The sequence below is a fragment of the Tigriopus californicus genome, chromosome 11 (genome assembly GCF_007210705.1).
Source record: "Tigriopus californicus strain San Diego chromosome 11, Tcal_SD_v2.1, whole genome shotgun sequence".
In the NCBI taxonomy this organism is placed as follows: Eukaryota; Metazoa; Arthropoda; class Copepoda; order Harpacticoida; family Harpacticidae; genus Tigriopus; species Tigriopus californicus.
Window position 1 is genome coordinate 13745813 of NC_081450.1, and position 27411 is coordinate 13773223.

Here is a 27411-nt window from a genome sequence, read left to right on the forward strand (position 1 = left end):
CTTTCGATAAACAGGACAGACTATTTTCTCTACAACTGTCTTTTCCTGCTCTTTTTCAAGAGGAGGTACTACTTCAACCTCTACGTTGGTCAAATTAGTCGACTTCTCAACTACTGGGTGAGCCTGTTCTTCAAGCAGCACCCTGGTTTCATTGACCCAAGCAACTAAAGCCTCTATAATATACGGCTTATTGACTACGGAAGGATCCTTCCCTGCTAAGACCAGGTCCAAACATTGTCTAGCCTCTTTGCCGACTTTTCCTAAAATAGCTTCCATCATAAATGCAGGGGGAATAACTATCTATGAGTAGCCAAATCAAGAGACCAAGAGAAAGAAAAGAACAAAAAGGCTGTGCAATCTTGCCCTGAGATACAGGACAACAAATCAAAAATAGGAATGAATTACTTCACATCAAACTAAACATACAAATCTAAGATGGAGATAGTAAACAAGAAGAAAGGGACGAAGATAAGCAAGGAATCAAGAACATATGTAAACTAGGAAAAAATAATAATATAAAAACACATTAATCAACTCAACAACTGGTCTAACACAAAATAAAATCAATACACTAATGAACAATAAATTCTAACTCTAAAGGACCAATACAATGAAACTAAAGAACTACACATAACGAGTTGGAACTAGAAAAACTACACTACAAATCAGAAAGAAACTGCTAAAGCTAGACATAAACATAAATGAGCAATAAACTTATTAGGTTTTAAAGTAATTACGTCTTACCAAAGAGCCGTGAAAAACCAAACCTAATTGAGTGAATAAATGGCAATTCCCATTCATTCACCCACACACAAACACCACGAACACTACACGTGCACAGCAACCAAGGAGCAACAGAGGAAGTCACACCTTGGTTCGAAATTCCTGGGAGATAAGAACAGCAACAAAAAATGCGACTGTTCTCAGCGAGCTCCAAAACAGGAATGTATGTGAATTCTACATTTTTGCGTATACTTTCCTTGTATGTTAAAGATAAATATTGATAATTACCAATCACGATCCAAAAAATTACGATTTTCATGTTCAAAGTTAAAGTCAAGGATTGAAAGAGTACAGAGAAAATTCCAAAATTTTCAAATCATCAAAATTCAAAAACTTGTGTAATATACTCTGGCAATGGGATACCTCCACGTGGTTTCGTGAGCGCATATTTTGAAATGCGACAGTCGCGCGACACTATCTGATACTCGCAGTAGGTGCATCTGGATACAAATTGCCTCTCAAAATATTCACTAACGAAACCATGCGGAGGTGGCGCATTTCGGGAGTTCTTTGTTTTGAATGTTCTTTGCCATGGAACATTTGGTTAATGGAAGTTTGTGCTTTGAACGTTTTGTTTTGAAGTGCTTTGATTCAGAATTTCTACCTCACTATCGGTGAGGAATAAAATAAAATGAAATCAATTTAATGGTAGAGTGGAATGTAACGCTAAAGGGCATAACTTCCCTTTAAAAAACCCTTTGGAATATTGAATTGTTCAGAATGTAGATTTCAACGTTCTTATTTTGGGGACATATTTTACTTAAAAATCCTTGGACAATCCCAATGCCAAAATATGAAATGCTGTGAGCCATGATTCATTGGAATATGGCCGGGTTACTAGGGTCCAGAATTGCCATTTTGGTAGCAAATGGACGCATTGTATTTCAAAAAGCAATGAATGCCCTTTCAAAGCAAAGTTCATAAAAGGCTACAGAATGAACGATTTAGCCCCTTCTGGCAATCAATTATCACATCAAGGCTAGTCCATTAAGTCTTTGAAGAGCTATGAAGTGATCTTTGAGTTGGGATACCTTTTCATCCAGTCGTTTTAATGAGCTGAAATTTGAAAAAAGTAGTTGTTTCTCTTCCACATTCCTGTGGTTCATTTATAAGCACTAGTACTGGGGCGAGTCAGGTAAAAGTTGGACTCGTACGAGTCCTCTGATTTTTTTTTTTACATTTTGCCAGACTAGAGTCTTTTACTAGAATCAGGGCGAGCTAGAGGCTGCGAAATTTAAAGAAAAAATCAATGTTTTATTGGACGAGTCCGGACTCGAATCCGGCCAATTCCTCCAAAATCGCGTCAAACACTCGAGTGCACTAGGACTTGAGTCCGGACTCGTCCCAGCACTAATAATCAGACAGTCAACGTAATGAATATATCTTGTCTTCAGAATACAAGCGAATGCGTAACTAATTGTATTTGTGTACTTGTACTATACGTGTACTTATGATGATTATAAAAAAAGTGTTAAAAGTGTTTTTGTGTTTTGAATGATATCATGTGGCATTTTGAGATAATTATTAAAGGAAAAAATCTTTTGCTTTTCTGTTATTGAAAAGCGGAATTATTTTTTTGGGAGTAGAACATATCTTAATTTCTAAGTAAGTGCTAACTAAGTGTGCTCCTTCATTTTTAAGGCATTTAAGTGATTTTATCTTTTGGCTAGAAATCTATAAGCAATGAAACAAAATCGGTTCCTTATGATTTGGCAAGCCTGATTGCTAAGATGAATTTGGTCATTTCCATCAAACTTTACAGGGTATTTTAACCACAGTGTGGCCTCACTTAGCAAGGGTAGGAAACCCTATGTCGCTTCCTCTCTTTAGAGTCCATGAACCAGGTGACTCACGATGTTAGAAATCGCTGCGACGAAATCACTCAAGTGTCCCTGTTATCAAATGGGATATCCAAGTCAGCCAAGCCAAGCCAATACCCATGAAGGAGCACTCTTTTAACGTTTTGGAACTGATAAGCTGTCAATGTTCACCCAAAGAATCACATATTCCTTATCTGCACGAGCTTGACTGCATGCAAACCCAAGTGGTGTGAATTATAATATGTTACATAAGAAGAACTCAAATTTATGCCTCGTTATTAGTGCCTATTTCTTTGTGCTCCTGCTCTCCGTTAGAGGTTATGTTTTGGACGAAGGATCTCCTATCTTCATACGGCACGAAAGTGTACCAAGCGTCAAAAGTCACTTCGGCTTTAGCCATGATCTTCACCAAGATGAACAAGGAAAAATTCGCGCCTTCGTTGGCGCTCCAAAAGATCGACATGGGTGGGGCTTGAAACCGGATGAGATTGGCGGGAGTTTTAGTGTATGTGATCTAAATGTCAGCAATCAATCGGCCAAGTGCACGGTCAGGACGCCATCGATGCCCAATGCAGAGGAGAAAGATACCTTTTTAGATCAAATGCTGGGTATTTCCGTGATGACGACAGGAGATAAGGTAATATGCAGGCGAGATCGAAGGACAGATGCTTTGAAAAATAGTTTCTTTTAAAGGTTAACAAAATTGATTAATGATTGAAGGGTATGCTAATGATAGGTAAAGTTGTTGTTTGAAATGTTAGAAGCAATACTAATTACGTATGTATTATATGTTAAGTAGGTGCCAAGATGAATTCATGAAAGAGGAAGATATTTGAAAATACAACCGGAAATGCTGGATGAAAAAGGAGATTGATTAGTTAATTGATAAATTGCCAATGAATTCTTAAGTTAATATTTGATGATTAGGGCTCAAGTAAAAAGGAGCCACGATTGAGCAAAAAGGTAGACGAAGGATAATAGTATCATGACAAAAAGATTGAAGCAGTTGACGATCTAGTTTTTTATCTATCACCTTACAAAACTAAACACTTAAAAATGAAGACAAACCAGGAATTGTTGTATTTCTTGCTTACAGCCACCACTTTTGTAGCATTGAAAAATTTCGTTCTCTGAGAGACTTTCATCCCTGATTAAAATACATTAAACGCTGAGCTTTGATTTTAATGCAAGGGTGTAATATTGGTGGTGGTTGCACACGATGATCAGAACCGTTTTTTGAACCCATGAACCATTTTCCTGAACCATCTAGTGTGATAAAACTACTGAGACAAGAATACAAAGAAAGAAAAAGACGGCATTTACAACAATTGACAAAGATAGAGGTGTCCTGTCCAACTGAATGCCTTCCAAGCAGAAAGAGCCATGTACCCGACAAAATAGATTGCAGTTTTATAAAAGCATCCAAGTTTGCAATACTCAACTACCTGACTAAAATATTGAATGAGTCCTTTGAAGGTCCTTTGAACTGGAAACTCGCGAAAATAGTAGTACCTGTGTGGAAGAACAAAGGGAAGCAAGAAGATCTCTGACTCGTATCGCCCCGTTGGGCTAACAATCTGCCTTGGAAAGATGGCTCCGATAGCCCCATGCAAACAACTCCAGGATAACATTGAAAAGAGAGGTATTATTCCGGATGGGCACCATGTCTGCCGACCCGGAAGGGGGACCAAGCACTGCTCTAATGGAAGTGAATGAGCGGGTGAAGCAAGCACTCTCAAAAAAGAAGAAGAAGGGCATGATAGTGACACTGGACGCAAGGGCAGCATTCGATCTCATAGATATAAACTTTAGTCCCCGGCTCAGGCTTTTGACATTGACAAAATGTCACATGGGTGGCTGAAAGTCTTACGGTCAAGTCGGCATCGAACAGTCAGAAAGACTGGGGGTACAGGAAGGTCCACCAGGTCCTACGTGCTGTAACATGGAACAATATAATTTCAGCTGGGAGATGTTAGTAGCATATATTCAAGATACTGATGATAACATCAGTATTGTTTTTGATGAAAGCATTGAAGAATGTGAAGATAAAGCGCAGAAGGTGGGAAATAGGATTTAGAAATGGTTTAATGGTGTTGGTCTTTGTCTCAACATCAAGAAGTCCTAGCTCATGGGGCTAGGGTTTACGCCCTCTCCTTTACTTGTGGAAGGAAGCCTTGAATATTCACAGAGTTCTTTAGGTTTCTTGGTTGTACAATCCAGAGTAATTTGAAATAGGACCTGCAAACAGATTTGTGACATCCGGTGTACTTTCAATCATCCAGACGAAGAGTTAGAAAAGGGTTTAATACCTTCCTTTGAACTAAATCGAGCATTAACCCTCTACAATCTTCCATGTACAGTGACGATTCTTTGACGATTCTGTGAATGAGATAAGTTATTGCTAAATTTCGAACAAAACTTACACCGTTTTTCATGAACAATCCCTGACTAGTCTTGCCATTTTGATGAAAGGTCCGAAAAAACTGAAAAGAGATGCTGGCATAACTTAGGTTTGGAACTCAGGCACAACTAAAGGAGGTTCATGCAATGTGGCACTTTGCATAGAAGTTAACCGTGATCTCAGTATAGTTGTATTTGTATAGTTTAATCTAATGTTGAGACCTACATTTTTCAACTGATATCACTTCACTCACAGTTTTGACCTGTGGATAGTGCTCATAGCCAAAAAACTCCGAGAATAAAAGTAAAAATGAGATGAAAAAATATATTGTCTTGCTTCTTACCGTTTTTTTAGGTTTGGACATGTGCCCCCCGATTCCAGCGCTTCAAACAGAAGATTTGGGAAAATGGCTTGCAAGAGTACCAAATGATGCTTGGTCATTGCTTCATCTTCAGCGAAGATGATGGTTTCACCACCAACCGTCATGTTGTTCCTCTGGACAAGAAACCCGTTTTCTTCGGGCGGGCAGTTTATGGAGAAAAAGAATATGCTTATGGAGCAACCTACAGTGAAACTGGCTTTTCACTTCACGCCTCTGATGACGACATGTTCATGGGAGCTCCAGGAGCCTGGAATTGGACCGGAACCATGGTCGCGTAAGTTAAGAACGCCATAGAAAAAAACTGTCACTTTTATTGTGATCACGAAACCTTTCCTGCGATTTTTTTTGGGGGGGGGTTGTTTTGTTCGTTTTTTCACGGGTCTTTCTAACCGCTACTGGGAATGTTATCCCTAGTAGTAGTAAATTGGGCACGAAATATTGAAAATGAAATATCTGGAAATCAATGGCAGAAATGTTGGATAGAAACAACTAAGGTATCCCAATTAACTGTCTTTGCAAACAAAATACTGTTCCCAACACCGTCAACCCCAATGTTTTTGTAACCAAAAAGTTTTTGCTCCTGTTTTCTCGTATTTGGTGCGTTGGATCTTGGATCAGGGCAAGTTTCCTACCTCTGTGAAGAGAGCTCATGTTGCTCCGATCTTAAAGGGGGGATAAGATGCTCCACAGTAATTATAGGCCGATTTCCCTCACTTCAACTGTTGCAAAGGTGTTTGACAATATCATGAAATTTAAGCTTGAAGAAGTTTTTGATATCCATGAAGTAATTCCACCTAGTCAGCATGGGTTCTGAGCACATTTTATTGTGATGACCCAATTGATTCACTTGAATCAGTCGATGTAGTCTATCTCAACTTTGCCAAGGCTTTTGACAAGGTAGATCATGGCTTTTCAGTTAACAGAATCCATGAGATTGGGATCCAAGGCAAGGTTCTCAATTTGTTTAATTAGTTCAGCGGTTTCCAGATGGTTGACCAGGTCCAAAGATGTTTTACCAGGAACAACAAAGGTATGGGAGAGGCTAGAAAGGTCGGGACTCTACAGTATTCAAGATGTTTTACCAGGAACAACAAAGGTATGGGAGAGGCTAGAAAGGTCGGGACTCTACAGTATTCAGAAAAGGTATGAAGAGTATCTGATATTGTATCTAACCAAAAGCACTCTTGAGCTTTGGCCCAACCCAGGATTTAGGGTCAATTCTGGTAGCCGTAGAGGCTTAACGTGCATCAAATCTGACAGGCTCTCCAAATCCGATCCAAAGTGATTTTTTTGTAATCCGACCAAATCCGAATCCGAGATGTTTTCGTTTAATCCATTTAAAATCCGAACTGTTTTGCTAAATATGATCCAAGTCTAATTTCTTCACCCAATTGACTTGAATAATGTCATTTCTTGCAAAAAATACAAAATGGTAAAACTTGCCTTTTTGTCACATGCTTCAATTGTAGTACTATATTACTATTATCAGAAAGGTGAAACAATTGTTCAATAACAGGCTTGATATTTTGAAGTAGTCTAATTTCCTTTTTACTGATATTGACTGTATGGACCACAAATCCCTTCCCTTGTTATCTGAAATTTTGAGTTTCGTGATTTGTGGGGGATTGCCACAAAATTGCGATAACTATCAAGAAAGGAGATCCATCACATATTTTAACTTTGATGTTCTTTGATGTCCCTTACTTTATTGTATGGTATCTCTCAGCTCTTTAGAATCGGTGGCTGAGGGGCATTCGGTGAGCAATGGTATGTTTTGGGTGAAAATGGTAAGATATAGTAAAGATATATCAATTTTAAGGTGTATCTGGTTTTATTCTTGGGACTAGTGAAGACAATACATGGCGCAGTCGGTGAACGCGATTGCCGTTTTGAGTTTGTTTTCATATTTATTGTGGGAGAATGTAACTAGCACTGGGCATTGATTTCCATGTATTACAAATAGAGCTCGAAAACAGTTTCTTTTAAGATTTAAATGCGGAAACAAGTTGAGAAAATACGAAACAAATTTGAGGAAATACCAAAACGCAAGACGGAAACACAAGCCGGCATTTCGGTGACAACAAGTCTTGGGGATGAGGTTTCTTATTCAGATTCAATTCCTCCCCTCAAAATAATCACGGAAATACCGTTTTTGGTATCGTTATGGCCGAGCAATCTTTGAGAATTGATAGAAGAAATGCACAAAAGAAAACAGTTCAAAAAATTAGAAATTTAGCTCGATGTCTTTTTTCGGCCNTTTCTTTTAAGATTTAAATGCGGAAACAAGTTGAGAAAATACGAAACAAATTTGAGGAAGTACCAAAACGCAAGACGGAAACACAGGCCGGCATTTCGGTGACAACAAGTCTTGGGGATGAGGTTTCTTATTCAGATTCACTTCCTCCTCTCAAAATAATCACGGAAATATTGTTTTTGGTATCGTTATGGCCGAGCAATCTTTGAGAATTGATAGAGGAAATGCACAAAAGAAAACAGTTCAAAAAATTAGAAATTTAGCTCGATGTCTTTTTTCGGCCGGAAAGGCCAAATAAATTTGAAAGGTTGTTGTCAGGGGTTTTAGGTCTAATTGTTAGTTATCACAAACGGTAGACTTGTGTTTTTAATATTTTTCTTATCTTTATTAGCTCCAGATTTCGTTGAACTACCTATACACGTCGGCCGGAAGTTTACCTCTACATAAGAACTCATAAAACAACAATTAATCAATAAATTAGTAATCAATAAGCACAGCACAAGATTGTCCTGACGTTTGAGTGAAGAGCTTAAAAATGGACCCCAGTTCAGCTATTTCGCACATATCAACCCTCAAACTTGCTAATTTATAATGGTTTGCCTATCCATTGTGGTAATGAGCTTGGCATTTTATTCATTCCATTCTTTGCTTAATTATCTTTGGCAAAGTAAAGAAAATTCCAATCGCTTTTGGAACGTGCTTTGTCAGGAGAAAAAGATAACAAATTTTCCAGGACCTCGAAGTACTCACTGCAAACATTTGTCAATCAATGACATGAAATGAAACCCATCAAAAGGTTGTCTCTTCTTAATCAATAAATTAATTCTTAACAACTTAATCGAGGGCTTTTTCATAATGTGTTTGTTATCTGGCGATCAATTTTTTATCTCCAAACAAAAGGAATCATTTTAACAAAATGCCCATATAGTCCAGATTTTTTGGTTTACTTTTAATACAATAACATAATACCATGTCGTCAGGTAAAAATGTTTCAACGAAATTCAGGTCTTGTCGTTTGTCAGATTATTCCGTATGCCTTTGAGGGTTGTGAGTTTGAACCTCTAAGGGAAAATGTTTCTCCCAATGTATCCTGGGTTCAATCCATGGTAACGAAAATGAACCTTTTTTTTAGATGTGCTTGTTAAGTTAAAAAAAAATAAAAATCGTTCTTCAGCCTTCACTTACCCATTCAAGTCAAACTGTCGGCAAATGAACGTGCTCCGTCGACTTGGAATATTTGATCCGTTACAACGAACAGCTACAGAGTGATTTTGTCGTGTATATGAAATAGATCTAGTTCCTCCAAACACGATTTGGTGTACCGTAAATGGTCGAGGGCAAACTTTGGATTAGGGAGAGCAAGAAGCAAGAAAGAGTGTTTTACAATATAGGCAGGAATTTCAATTATGATCGTCAGGTTTTTGAAGAGTCCGACTTGATTGGAAGATGCATTTGCATTTTTCGTAACGGAGACGTTTGAGGAGCACTAATGCAACCCGTTTTACCAGCTCTCCTTCAGGTCTGCTTTGAGTACTATTTCCGTTGTGGTTAATAGCGTTTTCACTTTTGGTCGTCTGTTGCGATTTCTCTAACAGTAAATGCGTAAAAAAGAGATATATGTTAATGCTAACGAACAAGTCGGTTCCCCGTTTAATGACCCTTTTACTTGATTGAGCACAAAGCCATTTGTTGCAATGATGTCTTGAAACTTTTGGTGCAGATCTTTATAGCTATCATTAGGGACATAAACTGTTATAGACCAAAGAGACTGGTTCATCTCGGTTTCGCCAAATTGTGCCGTTTTGTGGTGAAACATATTTAGGTCAACCATTTTGTAAATTTTAATCCTCTAAAGTTGGCTAGATATGATATTTGATTTGCCCATAAGACCATTAGACAGATGACATGTATGGAAGACAACAGAAAATATCTTGACGTTATCTTGTTCTGACTACAGATTCACAACTCTCACACCAGGTCGATTAACATATAGGTCACACCAATGGTTAGATAGAACATCGGCCTTCAAGATGTGTCGGGAAACAAGGTCGTCAGAAATTCGTTTTCGATCGTGTGATGCACCCACATCATGTCTAGAGTGGGCCATCTTAAACTATTTGCCGGGTCCAACTTTCTGGGCATCTTGGCATGATATGGTCTAAATCCAGCATCACTGAGCACTTGAGCTAATCTCTGGATTTCACTTTTGGAGCATTTCGAGCCGACATCTTTGAAACGCCATTCCATAACGATAACTTGGATATGATAGAACTCATTCCAAGAGAGACTTTCCACTGAGCCCAAAATGGCCTTGCATTCTTGACCTTCGATGTCGATTTTGACCACCAAATCTATTGCATTGTCGACGGAGGCTTTATTAGCCACCTCGTCTAATATGTCACTGAATAAAACGCTTTTCACTATATTATTGTCTGACGTTGGAGTCCTCTTTGTTTTTTCAACCACGTGGACACTGCCGTAATTTTCTCTCATGTAAAGGCCCAATTGAACTTCACGTCTTGAGTCCGACACTGCATTTCTCACGATCACTAAGTCCTTCAATCCGGATAATTCCGCCGATCTGCTCAAACGAGCGTAGTTAAAAATCGAAGGCTCGACGGACATTGTGGGAAATCCATTTTGAGCCACCCTGAGCGAATGAGACCCAATATTCGCTCCCAAATCGAGGTAGTACGGATTAGCCACCAAATTCAGAGCTGTGATCAATACGTGGAACACCTCCTCCTCCCAGGATCCCTTTTTATGGATCCAATCTGAAATAATATCTTTCTTCGGCGGATACAGGCACATTTTGAGCTCCTCATTGCCAATGACGGGTTGGCAGAATTTGATCAAGGTTTTCCACTGATCTGGCGTTAAATGTTGAAATTCCGATCCGTTCACGTATTCCACATATAGATTTGGCTTAGAGAAACTGGAACAAAACAATCAACTCTCGAGATAAATAGAGAAAGTGGGAGTCAACCTCAGATGGTTTTTTGCAATGAGAAACTCTCCCCCACCATCAATTAACAACCTCACTTAGAGCCATATTTTCGTCTGGCAATTTGATTCACTCCATTAGATTTTGAGAAACTGATGTTTGAAAGGCACTAACCAAGAAAAGTGCCTTGATGCAACACAGATTCAAACTCACCTCTGAATGACATGTGCGCATGTTTCTGATTGAGAATTCGACTCGATGACCATTCGTTGGATGATCATCAAGAAGCCACAGATCACAATTATTTGTAGCACTCTTCTTCTTCGCTTCGAGTTCAACATGATGCTATGAGAAGCCAGCAATGGGGGTCATAGCAAACCTCGCACAAATTAACTTGAAGATTTTGCGATTCCAATCACCTTTTCCATTCAGGTTAAAGTTTCTCTCTTCTTTTAGAACTAACACTGTCGGAGAGAACCCCGTAATGACGCAGCCATGGTCGCCTTCAGAACCGATTTTGAACGACTACACCGGGTTTGCTCTTTCATCAGGTAAGCTATGAGCCGTAAGACTAGGGCCGAAGAACAACCAAAGCCAAGCCAACCTCTAGTGATAGCTCCCATGGATAGTCGTATGCCCCATGGCGATGGCCAGTAAGTGCTTGAGTCATCTTGTATCGTACGAAACGAGAAATTGGTTCTCGCTGCAGGGTGAGGTGAACTATCTGGGACTAGTTTGAAACAAAATTTGGAAAACGCTCAAGCGTAAGATTTGGTGTCTAGTTTCACTTATATTTGATTGGCATAGGGTGATCCAAATGTCCTGGTTTTTAGGCGAAATCATTGAATGTTTAAAGCAAAGATGTTATTCTTTTAATCAGTGGAAAAATAATTTCAAGGATCAACTTTTGGAAAATCCAGCACTGCTTAGTAATTTGTGCGACTGACCCAGCAAATATACATTCATTAGCAACTGTTTTGGAAAACATGCGTTACAAAACAAAAAGAGGAGTTGAAACAAGTTACAATGTAGCGTTCTCTTACGTTTTAATTTGGTTAATTATTACACTTCATGGCAGGTTATTTAGGAAGTTGATAGAAAGTAACAGCAAATGAAAGGCATCTTGCAATTAAATTCCATTTGTGATCAAGATCAAGTATGGATTTACATGTTTAGTCTTGACCTTTCCGACAAGACAAATTGATTGTAAAAGATCAAAGGTAATGCTAAACAAGGGATGGATCTAATTGTTAAAAAATTACAATTTCATTTAGCTATTGTTGATTACATAAACTTGTCACTAAGGAAAGTACCCAACATAGTCCAACTCTTTGATGATTTGACCATGATTTTTGGTGATAATATTAAAAGTGAAATTGTCTGAAACCAATCTAATATGTTTGTTAGCTTCATCATTTATAAGCTAATGAACGAATATAATTGATAGCCATTGTAATTAAAGTGTTAATCAATTTAACGGCAAATTTAAATTCAATTTGAAGGAATGCATTGTTTTCTGATTGCCAGTAGAGTTTCACCTCACCATCACGACAAAACTATAATGGCTCCAAAAAATCACAAGTGCAAAATTACTCAAATTCTCTTTTACATAAGCCACTTTCGTCTTAGAGGGAATGGTCTAAATTTTGTCCCCCTCCCTGCACAAAAAAACGAGCCCTCGCACAAGGCAATACATAATAAATAGGTCCACCTATCCTCACAACTTTCGTCCGGAGAATGCGGCGCAACGCTCTTGGATTACTGAGTTCTATTCCAGAGGTTCCAGACATGGATTAATCCCTCGCTTAACACTGAATCAAATCCATTTTCTTCCAAGTTGAGCTCAAAACTCTCTTGCCATTTACTGAAACATTTATCCCTCGTAAACATGCCGGTTCTTCTGACCATTGAGCACATATTGGATAATTCCTTTTGGTTTGAAAATGCTCGGTTTCTAAAGAGCCAAAATTTATTGCATGTGGGATCAGGTCGACAAATTATCGGACATTTAATTATGCCTTGACATTTTCCAAATATGTGCAGAATCGCCTCTCCAATCTCAAGTTATAAAGTGCCCTCATTTGCGAGAAATTTCGTTTGATTGACATAATTAACATATAAAACATATGTGGCCTCATTTCTGCAGGTAAACTTCTTCGAAATGCTCAATCCGGAGTTCGTCCTCGGCATATGGTCTTAGGAGCCCCACGAGCTGGTCGAAATCGGGCTGGGTCGGTTTTTGCCGTGGGATTCGATGGGTCGGCAACGCTGACCCAGATCAGTAAGGCCAAAGGTAGGCGGAGTTGATGGTACTTACAGATTATGTGAGGAATGAGAGCAAAAATGTTGGACTCCTTGCAGGACGCCAAATTGGGGAATACTTTGGAAGTGCATTGGCCACAGTGGATGTTAACGGAGATGGCTTGGATGAGGTTTTGGTTGGAGCACCTTTCTTCGTCGAAGACTTAAAGAATCAGGTATGTGAGACCGGGAAAGGATCAGAGGTGGGCAATGGTCACCGCTATTCATGAAAAGATAGATTAGCTTTTCTTCTGCACTACATTAAATATTGGCAAAGAGAAAAGAAAAGCCGAGCTTATTTACTGTATAACCGATTTAGAATGGAAATTTGAATGGACTATTCTTGTTTGATATCAAATCCAATAAGCATGTGTGTATAATGGGTTGTGGATTTTATAAATTACGATTGAATCTTAGATGCCCATGTATGGGTATGACTTGCAGACTCGGAGTGAAAGGCTGCAATTCGAGCGGATGTGAATGAACTTTGAAGAGCCCTTTTGGCGTTGATAGATTAAGCTGTTGTTTCATTTAGATGTGATGTTTAGAATGCTTGCCAAAAAGATAGGCTCCTGCTGTGTGAATTCAGAGCCAAAAAAACTCTGTCATGCTTACTCAAAGTGTGGTTTTCTTTGCTTCACAAGAGTGCTGGGATAAAGCACTGTCTGTTTAATGAAACCACATGCTGAAAAAGAAAACTATACCTATTCAATACGGTCGAACAGACAAGTCTAAGAAAATAATGTCATGCTTTCTGCGTGCCCAAATCTAAAAAAGGGTAAGCCCAGTCGGTCGGTAGGTGAAAGGTAAAACGAAATAACTCTATCAATGGTTTTCTTCTAATCTATTCATAGCTCAACATTTGGAATATGGTAAAAAAACCAGTTTTTCCACCAACGATGGAATATTCTTCAATATACTATTATATCCATCATTTCCATTTCAGCGCTATGAACAGGGCCGAGTGGCCATTCTGGAGGTAATCAATGACAATAGTTTCATTGAACGTGCCTCCCTCTCTGGTCCTAGGAAGTCATCTGGTCGGTTTGGTAGTGCTGTGGCATCGCTCGGAGACATCGATCTGGATGGATACGGAGACTTTGTGGTTGGAGCGCCATATGAAGATAATGGCCATGGAGCCATTCACATTTACATGGGGAAGAAAGATATTGCTAGCATTCAAGGCAGGTTGCTTGTTTTTCCCGGTGAAAAATTTTTTTTTTGGTAACACTGCTAAACATGAGAGGACAGCAGGAGAGGTCTTTTTGTACAGCCAAAAAAGTGCCCTTTTTCCCTTGCCATTAATGATTGCTTATTCAATACGAATTACTAGAGACGGTCAAGATATGCATTAAAGAATCACATTCTATGCCTTATAATATGCATCAAAACTGTTCAAAATTTGCATTTAAATGCAAATCATACACTTCAATATGCATTTAGCCCAAAATGTGGCCTGAAAATTGTAAAAAAGTAAAAAAATTGTTAAGTCAAAAGATTGACAGTAGGCTCAAAATTGATAGCAATTGGGAAAACCATTTTGAAACCCGCAAAATTGGCAAATAGCAGAAATTTGGAACAGTAGCCTTTCTATTTACTAGCATTTACTTCACCAAACCAAAGTACCATTGAAAAATCCAAAGACCCCTGGAATCTAGACTACCACGATGATAAGGATTTGAATTGCTAAACTTTTCCTAAATGCAATATTTGCCTAATTTAGACAACTTTTACCCCCTCCATCTACGTTCACATGTAATTTTCGTTGCTTTTATTCTGTTTTGTCTAACTCCAAAGTATTTACTTGGTTTAACTTTCCCGCTTACCCGAGATTCAATCACAAAAAACTATCTGAGCTCAAATGGGTGTAAAGCCTATGCCACCAAAGTGGTTGATGTTCTCCATCTGATACAACTTCACTTGTTTTTTCTCAAAATTTCGCTTATTTTAGCAGATGCCATACTTGTTGGTTGTTACTTGCTGGTCCCGAGGCGAGAGAGGGGCGTGTCAGGATGGCGGCGTGTTGAGATGTAAACTAGTAAAAACGAGGAATAGGGATGCGGCTGGATGGAGGCCTGTCGTGATAGGCTTGTGTCCGGATGAGGCGGGACAAGGGCGTGCCTTGACGGGGGGTTTGTTAGAGGCCATTGATGGACAAAACGAAATATGCTTAAGTAAACAACCCAAAAAATGCATGAAAACATATGCAATATTAGCAAATAAACCTGTTTTATGCCATAAAATGGATAGTGCAAATTTTGGCCGTCTCTACTAATTACTTTTTTATGATTAACGGAAATTGAATTTTCATGAACGGAAATAATCCGCAATTTAGCAATATCACCTTGGGAATGTAGTTTGATTGCAAAGTTACAGTTTCAATTTCCAAGATTTCCTTCTCTGACAATGACAAATCGGAATTTGGATTGGGAGTTGCTTTTCTCATATTCCTGCTTATCATTGGCCTTTTCTTCTCTTTTCAGAAGCCAGTCAAATCATTCGGGCTCAAACCTTGAAAGCAACAAGCAAAGGCTTTGGGATCAGTTTCTCAAAAGTTCTCGACGTAGACAAAAATGGTGTCCCAGACATTGCCGTTGGTGAGAGTGAACACGATCCAGAAACTCAAAATTTAAGACATACCAGTCAAAGACCTGAGCTGCAATTCAAAACATGTTTTCAGGTTGTCATGATTCCGGGGAAGTCGCTTTACTCCGTGCTAGTCCATCAGCAATTTTAGAGGTTGAATCGCGATCCTCGGAGAGCACCATTACTCTGGAAAACACGTCAAGTGAGCATTGTAAAATATTGGAATAGCCTTAAGTTCATTCAAGGGTAAGGTAGGTTTTTCAGCACATTTGAAAAGAGTCTTAATCGCTGCGTGTTTCCAGCATTCCAAATAACGGCCTTTGTGGCTTTAAAGACCAGGGTGAAAAATTCAAAAGGCCAAGGGCAGGTCCAGGTGAAAATCACGTTCCTGAAGGATCCCAGAACCACATTTGTTAATGCAGGCTCTCAAAACAACATTTCTGTCACCAAAGTTGTGCATGAAAACCAAGGAGCTCAAGTGTCGCAACAGGTTTGGAATTTTTGATGACCATGATTGGATTGGTTCCATATCTGGACTTCGTTTTTCCAGGTCCAATTGAAAAGTCCTCATTTCAATGCAATGGGACCTCTGATTTTTGAAACGCTAGTGGAACAAATGCCAAGGGTGGAAGGAAAATTTTGTCCCGAGTGTCAAGTGTTAGATCCAAGAATTGCTTATAAATCTTCAGTCCAGGTTGAACTGTCTTTAAGTAAGCCGCTTTGCTTCTGTAAGTGCTCTTTTGTGTCGATAATATAAAAAAAAATGTTTCTCTTTTGCAGATTGTGACCCTGGCAAAAATTGTGGTGCGGACTTGTCTCTGGCGGCTGGCTTGAAAGACACTGAAAACCTACCGTTCGTTATTGGCTCATCCAAATCCTTGACCATTGCTATCATGGTCAGGAATGAAGATGGAGAAAACGCCATTTCCCCCACAATTGCGCTATCCATTCCTGATAAATTGAGCATCAAACAAATGCCCGGTTGTAAGGAAGAGAACCGGGAAATCGTTTGCACTTTGACCAATATTGTTAAGGGCTCTGCTGTCATCACTGAAATCACTTTCGACGTGTCTGCCTTAACAGCGGGGGAGTCTAAAATCTTGTTCAAAGATATTCGAGTGGATAGTTATTATGATGATCTCAATGACGCCAATAACAAAAGTAAGGATACCATCATGAGGTTACAATCGACGATTCTTGCTTTTCATTGTCCCGCTCTATTTTCATACAGAAAGCCTGGAGATTCCATTAGAGAGCCAGGTGGATTTGAAGGTGTTGCCGCTAACTATTCCTTCTACTGCCCTCTATAATGAAATGGACGAACTCGTGGCTTTCAAGCAAAGTTTTCAAGTCAGTAATGAAGCCATGAGTCCGGTGACGGATGTGGTGCCCACGGTAGGCCTTCCATCCATTGTAGTGCTGGGCGACGAGTCCGGACTCGAGTCCGAGTGCACGTGAGTCTTTTACTCCACTTTTGGAGAACTTGACCGGATTCGAGTCTTTAAGAAAGGACCCGAGTCCGGACTCGTCAAGATAAAATTACTCTTTGTGACTGAGAATTTTGCAAGACGAAATTTGTGCTAGAACTGACTCTAGTAAAAGACTCGAATCCTCTGCCGGACTCGCCCCAGCACTAATCCATAGTGACAATTATTACGCAGAACAACCAATAAGCTCCTCATTTGATATAGGTGAATGTACCAATCAAATTGGATGGTTGGACAATCATGGAAAACCTCACAGTAGTGATGAGTCTCCCGATCACAGGTGCGGAAGTGAACTGTAAAAGAGACCAAACTGAACAAGACGAAGAAGGGCTCAGCTCCGAGTTGTCCGTATCTATCGATAAAATGCACATTACGTGCGATTCGCCAAAATTCACATGCGTCACGTACAGGTACCAACAATATATTTCAGAAATGTTCAACCAATCAGGGTTTTCTTAATGATATTGTCTACTGCTAGATGTCCAAGAGTTGACTTGTCAAATCGATCAACAGTGGCGACAATATCCCTTCAACTCATTTTGGATCTCACGGACATCAAAGAGAAGGATTTCCAGTTCTCGAGTGACGCCAAAGCAGCCCTTGATTTCCCTCTTGATTCCATACAAATCAATCCGGGTCAAGCTCGAGCAACGACTGTGATTAGGTTGGAATCCAATGCGATCTTGACCGCCTCCCTTCCCACTTGGTTGTGGATTGTGGTGGTTATTTCGGCTCTCCTGGTCCTACTTCTTATCATTCTTTGCATGACCAAGTTCGGATTCTTCAGAAGAAAGAGAATGGAAGAAATGAGAAATGAGAAAGAAGCCAGGGAGAATACTGCCAAGGAGATGGAAAATGCCATTTGGCAATCTCCAGGATTACAGATCCAAACTCGCAATTCTATAGAATTTCCCGAGAACGAAGACGTCATTGAACAAAGGATGAAACTATTGGGTGAATCGCAGATGAAGTAGTTTTCCTGTTTTCTTCACATTATTTGTGCTTCTATTACTGCCAAAAAAATAACAGCTGAATATGAGAATGAAATTTACAGTTTTGACGTGGCGCAATGGTTTTCATTGAAGTCCGCTATGATAGGACTTTGACCATGAGGAGAGACTTTTCGTTTCCTCTCACTGCGTGTTGGTATCTCCAAGTGATTCCTTTTGACATGTCCATTCTCCACGTCCATTTCCGTGTCGCCCAGGAATCCCGAATCTCCACTTGTGGGACCGATTTCTGCCTCATCTACCTTGGCCAAACTAAAGTTGATGGACATCGTCGTTCCATGCGAAGAACCAGATCTGTTGTTCGGAGCAAGTCTGCCAAATGACGCATTGGATATCTTTCTCACTGTGCCGATGATCAGGCCCACCCCTCCGTTTGAATCCGTCTGATCAGTAGTCTCATCAGCGCTCACTTGTCCGATCTGTTTGGTCGACTCGTCAATGAGTGACTCATCGTTATAGGGCAGTTCCGGGGGAACATTGCCGCTGAGAAATGGATCTTTCACGTCCTCCAAGTCCGTCTCACCCTCTTCCACAATCAAGTACGAGATGGTGAGGTTTCGATCGATGAGATAATTGATCTGGAAATCGTCGTCATCGTCGCCAAATGGATTGAGCAAGGCCTCGGCCACCTTGATCCAGCCCATGTAGCTTATAAATTCGAGGATGGTGAACACGGGAACGTAAATGTCCGGGGTGTGCAGGTCAAAGGGCTTGAGGGTGGAGAAACTGACGTTCAAGTGAGGAAAGGTCTCGGTGTCCACGGTCTTGTCCTCGGGGATCAGGTACTGGCAGGCGAACAGCGAAGAGAAGAAGTATGAAAACACGGATAACGTGGCCACTTGGGTGTAGGCCAAAGGGAAATTGACCCAACCGTAATTGAGGATCTTTCGATTGGCGGCCTCGATGGCATCGAACTCGCCCACGAGGGAGCTGAAGATGGGGGCTTCAATGGTGATTTTGTTGCTAGTTCGAGCTTGTTGGATGGCCTTCAAAGCCCATGAGATGGGGACCCAGGTAAGCTCAAAGGCTGATTTTTCGTTAACCTGAATGAGTCGATCTCGCTCCTGAGGTAAAAGTACTTTGGCGTCGACCATACTGTCGAAAGTTGGGAACCGCTTTCGAACTTTGGACGAGACCAATCGATAGACGAAGATGATGGATAAATTGGCATAGCGCATTACTGTCCGTCTAAGGTTTTTGCGATACACGTCCTAGGAGAAATGAAAGAAAGAACTCTTTTTTATGCAAGTTGAGGATAGTATAGGTCCTGTTCAGAAAACTTTGGCTTAGAGAAGAATGTTCCATGACTTTGTCCAATGATGTATTTTCAATTCATTGATAAGCCTTTCTTGCTTGAAATTGTCTTATATATATATATATAGGAGGATAATATTTTCAAAGGCTCACGGGATCCTAACATTTGCTAATGACTCAAGGCGTACTTGCCTCAAATTAAATGTTCATCTTTCGAAACGAAATTGAAACAAAATTAGAAAAAATTAAGACGCTCATGGTTTTGATATTCCAGAGATAAATGTCAAGATCAGGTAGGAGTTGGAGACCACAGGTAGAAAATTATAGGCACAATTCTTGATTTGAGGCTTTGGCATCAGCACAAGTATTGAGCAAAAGGAATAATCCTACCACTACATATTTAAACCTTCAATTGGATTTTTTTTCAATTGCTCTGAGATTGGAACACACGTGCAATGGAGCCAGCTTACGTAAATGAGACGTCAAGGTTGGATATGAATGTTCCACGCCAAACGCACTAATGGGGAATGATTGAAGATTCGAGTACTTACTCCACTATGTGTAAGTCGTGACATGTATGCATTCAAGTTGATAATACATACCACTGGAAACTGTCAAACCAGGTACTCAAGGCATCGATTCTTAGATCTGATTGTAGCGCTCATATAAGATATTGACACAAAGCTTAACAATGGAGATAGTCTTTGAACCTCAATATCCTTCAATGACCCAACCAGAGATCGTGTTCAAAATATCTCTTGAAGCCAGCGGCAAATGAAGGTAATTGGTTAAGTTAAAGTATTATGTATCGATCCCCTCCATTATTTGTGGGACCGATAATGGCTTGTAATTGATTTATGTTACTGTGACTCAGTTGCAACCTGATTTATTTCCTCGCAGCTCTGATCCCCATTTTTGTATATCTTGTGGTAGTTTTAGATTTATTTTTTGAGTGATTGCCTTTCCATTGGAGGGTTTGTACATTCTTCGTTCTGATTCAACCACCCTTCAAGGTGGAGTTTCAACAAGGCACTGCCCTGAACATGGATTGTATTCCAAGAGCAAAACTTTTTGTCTGAATACTTGCAGATTAATGGTATTCCCAATTTTGTGTGGGGGGAACTATCGTTCTCAAGTTTTTCATAAAATGACTATCTATCACCAACTAAAACCAGCAAGGCGGGGCATTTGGGACAAGAGTCAGAAATTGGGACATATTGCAAATGCTATTCCTTCAAGTTTGACAGTTCTAGGCCGTCTTTTTGAACAAAAAATATCTCGTATAAATTGCCAGGACATACGTTATAAACTACTAAATCTGCACTTGTATTGAGGTGTTAACTTACGTTTCCAGGAACAAATGTCACCAATTTATACGCCAATTGATCGGTGAACGGCAAACTCATGAATTGGTCCCAATATCGAGAGACTACTTGGGACACGTAGAATCCGGTCAGAAACGTGATTGGTATCATCCCTCGGAATCTGAAACATGCTTTTCAATCACCCACTCGTCGAAGAAGGGTCAAAGACCCAATTGTCTACAGGATCATTTGAACAAAATCTTACCTGCTCGCATAGACACAAACCAACTCAAAGGCTTCTCGATGCTTGGCGTTACCGAACAGCCAGAATCTGTAGATGGCACTCAGAATGGAATACATCACCATGAACACTAACAAGTCGTGCCAAATGAGCTTGAGCACGCTGCCTTTCCACATGGCCATGAGATGCCAAAAGCCTCGGAAGCGTTTATTGGTATCTTGGTATCGATTAGCGTAAATATTCTGGGCCCCTTCACCCACCAATTTGGGCTCGGACATGTATTGTGAATCCGCCATGTCTTTAAGTGGAGCTCCAATGGTGTTAGGATGCACCTTGCGAGACTCCCTGAATCCATTTCTTAGCATTTTTGAAGGGCAGCACTCAGTTATTTCTGTATCTGTGTATAATCTTTGCAAATGAATTCAAATCTCCAGATTGTGATTAGTTTTTATGACACCTTGAAAACTAATGGCTATAAAACAATTATAGCAGTCACGTCTTCTAGAAAACTCTGAATGTTCAATTGGCAAAGGTTTGCGATCACTGTCGTTGTTTCGTTGGCAGATTCACTTCATTAGGCCCAAATAGGACCTGACTCACTCCAAAATCAAGACGATCGGGCACCGTAATCTGATCCTCTTTGACGTTTGTCCAGGACATTGTTGGTTTTGTGCACCTTCCGATGGACGAATCCCCACGATACAGACTTTAAAGTCATGATGTCTGAACACACCTTCCTCTCCACACATTGTTTTCGTTTTGAACGGTGAGAATCGTCCGAGGCTCGACTTAATGACGAAACGCTAGACAACTTCAGCTCTGATTGGGATTTATATTAGCTAGTAGGTTAGGTAAAAGCATAGCAACTGCTATCAAAAGAGACCGCGAGGAATTTATTCCCATCTCTTCTCGATACTGTCAAATACATCATAGAGCCTATGAGATGGCTGGCAATGACACTGAAGGCACTTGTGAACTCCATAGGGATCAGCGTATTATGGGATTTTGAAAACCATTAAGCTTATCACACTTGTGTCTTCTAATCCATTCTTCAAGCTCAACATAGTATAATTTGACCCATCAATTGTCGAACCATGGAATGTCATTATTATACGGTACTCAAGGCCTTATCTGTGAGTGATTTTATTCAAGGAGATATATGATATGACAGATTAGAACGTCATCTCGGCCTCGTTTCATTTTCGGAACGAAAGTCGAATATGTTACTTGTATCCTCGGTGGGTGTGAGGGTGTGATCTCCGGACTCGATGCTGTTCTCAGTCTCCGGAAGGCTAACGTACAGAGTATTATCTGTTGTTGAATCCATGGCGTTCATTTCTGTGTCCGTGATGGTTGAACTGGCGAAGGGTTTCGTTTCCTCATTACTTTCTGTTGAAATGTGACTATCCCCTGATCGTAGGGAATCCCGAAATCGCTCTCTGAGATATGACGGTGGTGCCAGACCACTGGTCACGGATGACGAGGTTTGGTGCAGGTTGGTCTTAATTGTGGCGTTCTCAATACTCGGTTTGGCATTCTTGTCTTTGTAGGGCAAATCGGGAGGAATCGAAATACCGGCCTCGGAGAATGGATCCTCCAAGATCTCTAGGTCCTCTTCAGCCTCGTCAACGATAATGTAGGAGACTTGGAGGTTCCTATCAATCATGTAGTTCACCTTGAAATCCTCATCGTCGTCGCCGAAGGGGTTCAACAAACATTCGGCCACCTTGATCCAACCCATGTAACTGAGAAGTTCCACAAAGGTGAAGAATGGGAAGATGAAATCGGGGGTGTGCTTGTCAAATGGCTTCTCTGTGGTATAACTAATGCCCAAGTGAGAAAAAAAGGATGGAACATCTTCTAATGGAATCACCTCTCCATCCACGCCTTTGTCATGAGGAATGAGGTATTGCCGGCCGAAGAGCGCGGCCAAAAAATACAAGAACACCGATACACTCGCCACTTGGGTATACGCCAAAGGGAAGTTGACCCATCCATAATTGAGGATCTTTCGATTACAGGTTTCGATATAATCAAAGCTGCTAATAAGATTCACATATGCAGGGGGTTCCAAGGTAATCTTGCCCTCAGTTCGGGCGCGCTGCAAGAGTTTCATCGCCCAAAGCAGCGGCAACCAAGTCAGCTCGTGGGGCGTGCGCTCGTCTGCCTTGAGCATGCGGTCAACTTCGTGCGGCAGAACTAATTTGGCGTCCACCAGATCCTGGTAAGTGGAAAACCTCTTTTTGGCCTTGAGGGACACCAACCTATACACTAGAATTGTGGACAAGTTGACGTAACGCATGACGGTTCGCCTGAGATTCTTTCGAAAAGGGTCCTGAAAACATCCAATGGTGAGTGAAAGTTGGTTCATGGCATTTGGTTTATTTCAAAGAGAGCACGTACCTTTCCCGGGACGAAGCTGACCAGTTTCAGAGCGACCTTGTCCGGCCATGGCAAAGACATGAACTGATCCCACCAACGACTCACCACTTGTGTGACGAAGAACCCAGTGAGGAATGAGATCGGAATCACTTGCCCGTATCGACCCGCATACACGCAAATGATCTCGAACATCTCTCTTTGGGCCGGGTAATGAATGAGAACACTCCGGTAGACCAAGCTGAGTAGAAAATACATGACACCGAAAGCCAACACATCGTGCCAAATGAGCTTGAAGATACTGCCCCTCCACACAAGTAGTAAGTGAAAGATCCCATGAAATCTTCGGTTGGTGTCCTTATAGCGGTTAAGGTATATGTTTTCCATGATCTTCCACTTCATGCAGCCATGGCCATGACGATGATGATAAGCGTTTCAAAGCCGCGTTGTCTCTTTGGAATTTATCTTTGGTTGTCTGTTTCCAAGGAGATCTGCACAAAAACCTGGCTGGCATGCACAGTGGCGGGCTCTGAGCCGTACCCCCTCCACTAAGTACATACTCATCCTCTCATCCCTGGTACACAATGGAGTTCATGCACTACGTTCTTCTACCAGGCAAGAAATATCACCCGGCAAAATGAAGCAATTTTTCCCCGCACTGCCCCGACTCGTTGAGTCACTCGATCTTGTTTGGAAGCCACCTCCATTCTCATGGGTTGGGCATCTCCAGGAATTGTGATGTGCACTTAAACTCAACTCGCAACCGCCCAACAAAGTGATTGGGTGGAACTATAGGTCTCCGTTTATTTAAGTTATTCAGGCAAGAGCCCACAATCGTCATGCTTTGATTCGGCTTTTATTGCCAATCGAGTTATCACTATTTTGCGTCGGAAGTTATCAGTGACAAGTTTATTTTACAACGTATTTCAGGGGTTATTTTTTCTTTTTGAATCTTCACACATTTTTAGGGTTTTTTTGAAACATGTTTTTAACAAGTTCTGATCGAATTTTAAGAGAGTAATCATTTTGAATTACATAATCCCCTACTGAATCTCGCTGCAAATGCGACCGCATGATTCATCCTTGCAACAACTACTTAGTGCTTCCGTCATGATTTCTTTGTATCTTAATCTTATTGACTTTGTAGGTGCCAAGTGTTTTATCGTCAATTCAAGAAACAAGCTCATTCCTCAATTCATTTTTCTAAGTCCTTGATTAACATATTAAGCAAACCACCTTGAATCTTTTGGTTAGGAATTGACATGTTCTGATAGGAGTGGTAAACTAAGTTTTTGGATTGCGAATGAAATAGATACCACAAAGTGTATTTCATCATGGATTTTCACATTGGCTGCTTTTGTTAGGCCTTCCCAATTGTAAGCTACACATCCCTTAATGATATCATGACTTGAGAGGAACAATTCCTAAAAACTTGAAATCAGCAATGCGAATTACTTGAGAAATAAATCTCAGAGTCGGGCTTGTCTGAACAAAGATTTTTCGTCCATATATTGTGTTTGTTACATCATATGTTATATAAGATTATTTATTTCCCAAAACATCGTCAGAGATCCCAACTGTTGGTTTCGAGAATCTAGGCTAAGTAGAAGGAATGGCCACGGGGAGGCTTTAAGTAGTCCTTGACGAAGTTGCACGAGAATGAACAAGCACAGACGTGCTTTTTGTACATCACACATCTCTCGAATCCTTTATCAGTGCAGTCGCACGAGCACAACCGGACCTCGGGGACTTCGCCGACCTGAAAAAAAAGTCATGCAAATAGAAATATCGCTCAGAGTTCTTACTCATGATCATGACAATTGTTGTCTGTTTCGGATTTGATTATGAACTCCAAAACCGAAAGCAAGAATCGGTAACAAAAAGGCGTTAAAAATTGAAGTTTCACTACTTTTGTTCGAAAAATAATGGGCTTCAGTTTCGGTTCATACACTTCGTTTTCCTCAGCATTTTTTGGCATAGTAAATTAAAAAAGAAAGATTTTCCGTGTGATGTAGAAACAGATCAAAAAATTCACGTCATGAAATTTTCATTCGAACTCAACCAAAATGTGAGGAAAAAATTGGAAGAAAAAAAAAACAAATCTACGCATAAAAGTATATTTTCTCTTTACTAGGACCTGGAAACTTTTTTTCCGCACTCGCGGGTCTGAGAGAGTCATGAAATAGAATTTCCTACAATGGTCTTTGGTTTCCCTTGCGTTGTTGATAGTCAAGATCATACCCATAAATACCTCTTTTTGCGAAAAAAACTATGAGCTTCGCACCAACAAAAAATTGAGCCTGGCAGAATTTTTGTAACCACCCAAAAGCATAGCGGGGTGACAAAATATGGAACATAAGATTTTTGGCCCAAAAGAGGGCTAACTAACTTTTTTAACAGTTTTTCTTGCTATCCTTTTTCTAATTTTTTTAGCATTTGGGGTGATAGGGTCGCAGGGGTGGATCTCGCCCGGCCAGCGAAGTTAGCCAGCACATCATCACCAATGGATTCCGATAGTAAGCAGTGTCATAGTACGTATCAGATTGGTTCTCCCGACAGTGGGTGTGGTTGGCGTCTAAAAAAATTCTTTGAGAAAGTTTAGGGAGGAGAACCGAACCGGGGTCTTTTTACATTCTAAGAAACTACGCTGACCACTACTCCCATATTTCTTTTTATTTTTGTCACATTTTGAGTGGAAAATGTCTAGTAATCGGCAAATTGCGGGAACTCCTCATGTTGATGTTTGATGTAAATGTAAAATCGGCTCAGCTCCGACAATGTCCACCCCAAGAGTTAAAAGTCTCTCCGTACTAACCCGCAAAACCATAAAAAAGGGCTTTTATTTCATTGCTTTTTCGATTTCTAGCTCAGAATAAACTTTTCGTATATTTATAATAATCAGAAATTCTGAAATTTTCAAAACGACCCTCGATGAAAAGTTGGATCACGTCTCGGCACTCGAATAAAACTCAACCAATGATCTATTTGACCATTACGGAATGGTATGGGAATGAATGGTTTTGTTTTCATGCGTTTGAACTCAAAAATGCCCCGGTTACCTCTAAGCTCAAATTCCCAGGCAATTGATGTACTACATTTTGAATGACACTAAGGTTTGTACAATTTGCTTTTTCTTCTTGGCTTAATCTCAAAATACCTCAATATATTGTTGCTATTTACTTATTTCTTACATACGAGTTCACTCGAATTCTGAAGAAAATGAATACAACCAATAGCTCTTGTGATTTGGTCATTTTCTGAAGACCTTGATGAAATCGAGTAAAAAGTGCCTCTTTGAGATCTCATTGTTTTTCTTCAAATCTTCATTTTCTTGGTTCGTTTTTGTCACGGGTTTCTCTAACCGCTACGGGGAATGTAATCCCCAGTGCTATTAAAATGAAAGGTTATCCTTCGTCTATATTATACCTGTTAATCAGGTAATGAAATTTGGTCTTCCAACGAATTTGAATTCTTTGGCAGCCCGAGTTAATCCTTGAATGTAAGGTTGATGCGGAATTTCGATCAAAAACTTGTCCAAGTCTGACTTAAGAAATGCCACTAGATCAGCAATGCTTACGTATTCCCTACGAATATTAGAACGAAGGAAATGTAACAATAAAGACGCCCGAGAAGGAAGAGAGGTGGGCTCCATTGTTCCTCACGGTGTTCAAAAAAACCCTGTCAAGTTTCCAGAAGAAATTCCAAAACACATCTGGTAATTTTTCTGACTTAGAAAACCATAGGGAACAACTTTGATTTTTTGCTTTATGGTAGTCCTATTCTAGCCCGTATAAAAATCTTACATGCCTAAAGACGTTATAAAAGCTAAAAAAATCGAAGACCTATTCAATGAAAATTGGGAGCAAACTAAGTAATGCCCTGGTTATATCATAATTCAATTTTCCAAGGAACTAATATCGATTTTCAATATGACAAAAAATATCATTTCTATTTTTTTTGTAAAGTCACTGAAAATTTCACTAAAATCAATGAAGACAGGAAAGGAACAAATCTGCAACATTGTCTGTTGTACGTATGTATTGCCTTCAAAATTCAGATGAATGCGTAAGATATGTACTCATGATGATTGTAAAACTCATTTTCAAAGATTATACTTCTAGTAAGTTTTAAGTGACATTATATAGCATTGTGAGACAAAAGAAAAATAATCCTTCATTTTTGTTGTATGAGTAGTGGTGTAGTAGATAATATCATAATTTATAATCAAGTGCTAACTTTATGTGTTCCCAAGCTAGAATACTATA

At 40.1% G+C, this 27411-nt stretch overlaps 4 protein-coding genes across 7 annotated transcripts in view; 1 reads left to right on the forward strand and 3 right to left on the reverse strand.

The window, feature by feature from the left end:
- The first annotated feature begins 2761 nt into the window (after nucleotides 1–2761).
- LOC131890780 (integrin alpha-9-like) lies at nucleotides 2762–18018 on the forward strand. The gene is made up of 14 exons (XM_059240192.1): nucleotides 2762–3240; nucleotides 5359–5660; nucleotides 11041–11135; nucleotides 12731–12877; nucleotides 12946–13061; nucleotides 13832–14069; nucleotides 15369–15482; nucleotides 15566–15673; nucleotides 15774–15961; nucleotides 16022–16181; nucleotides 16252–16632; nucleotides 16703–16866; nucleotides 17163–17368; nucleotides 17437–18018. Exons 1-14 carry the CDS (start codon nucleotides 2845–2847, stop codon nucleotides 17930–17932), a joined length of 3111 nt encoding a protein of 1036 aa, XP_059096175.1. The 5' UTR covers nucleotides 2762–2844; the 3' UTR covers nucleotides 17933–18018.
- LOC131890786 (uncharacterized) lies at nucleotides 9458–11083 on the reverse strand. The gene is made up of 2 exons (XM_059240203.1): nucleotides 10798–11083; nucleotides 9458–10575 (listed from the first exon to the last, which is right to left on the reverse strand). The coding sequence occupies exons 1-2, from the start codon at nucleotides 10923–10925 to the stop codon at nucleotides 9666–9668; spliced, it is 1038 nt and encodes a 345-aa protein (XP_059096186.1). The 5' UTR covers nucleotides 10926–11083; the 3' UTR covers nucleotides 9458–9665.
- Nucleotides 17364–21686, reverse strand: LOC131890783 (bestrophin-4-like). Its single transcript, XM_059240199.1, has 3 exons — nucleotides 20792–21686; nucleotides 20569–20707; nucleotides 17364–19179 (listed from the first exon to the last, which is right to left on the reverse strand). Exons 1-3 carry the CDS (start codon nucleotides 21130–21132, stop codon nucleotides 18007–18009), a joined length of 1653 nt encoding a protein of 550 aa, XP_059096182.1. The 5' UTR covers nucleotides 21133–21686; the 3' UTR covers nucleotides 17364–18006.
- A 2940-nt stretch (nucleotides 21687–24626) lies between these two features.
- Nucleotides 24627–27411, reverse strand: part of LOC131890792 (protein enabled homolog) — a 9378-nt gene continuing 6593 nt past the window's right edge. For 3 of the 4 annotated variants that reach the window (XM_059240211.1, XM_059240209.1, XM_059240208.1), the window contains one exon: nucleotides 24627–24905. In XM_059240211.1, coding sequence (XP_059096194.1) covers nucleotides 24741–24905 — 165 coding nt within the window. In that variant the 3' untranslated portion in view covers nucleotides 24627–24740. Of the gene's footprint in view, nucleotides 24906–24944; nucleotides 25722–27411 lie in introns of those variants that run through there. The other variant, XM_059240212.1, reaches the window with a different exon arrangement.

Excerpts from the sequence above, each read along its gene's own strand:
- LOC131890780 (XM_059240192.1), top strand. The coding sequence starts at position 2,845 with ATGTTACATAAGAAGAACTCAAATTTATGCCTCGTTATTAGTGCCTAT. Across the intron at positions 5,661-11,040 it reads TGGACCGGAACCATGGTCGC|AACTAACACTGTCGGAGAGA; the intron begins GTAAGTTAAGAA and ends CTCTTCTTTTAG. Across the intron at positions 12,878-12,945 it reads CCAGATCAGTAAGGCCAAAG|GACGCCAAATTGGGGAATAC; the intron begins GTAGGCGGAGTT and ends GACTCCTTGCAG.
- LOC131890786 (XM_059240203.1), bottom strand. The coding sequence starts at position 10,925 with ATGTTGAACTCGAAGCGAAGAAGAAGAGTGCTACAAATAATTGTGATC. Across the intron at positions 10,576-10,797 it reads TGCGCACATGTCATTCAGAG|TTTCTCTAAGCCAAATCTAT; the intron begins GTGAGTTTGAAT and ends GTTTTGTTCCAG.
- LOC131890783 (XM_059240199.1), bottom strand. The coding sequence starts at position 21,132 with ATGCTAAGAAATGGATTCAGGGAGTCTCGCAAGGTGCATCCTAACACC. Across the intron at positions 20,708-20,791 it reads GTTTGTGTCTATGCGAGCAG|ATTCCGAGGGATGATACCAA; the intron begins GTAAGATTTTGT and ends AGCATGTTTCAG. Across the intron at positions 19,180-20,568 it reads TGACATTTGTTCCTGGAAAC|GACGTGTATCGCAAAAACCT; the intron begins GTAAGTTAACAC and ends CATTTCTCCTAG.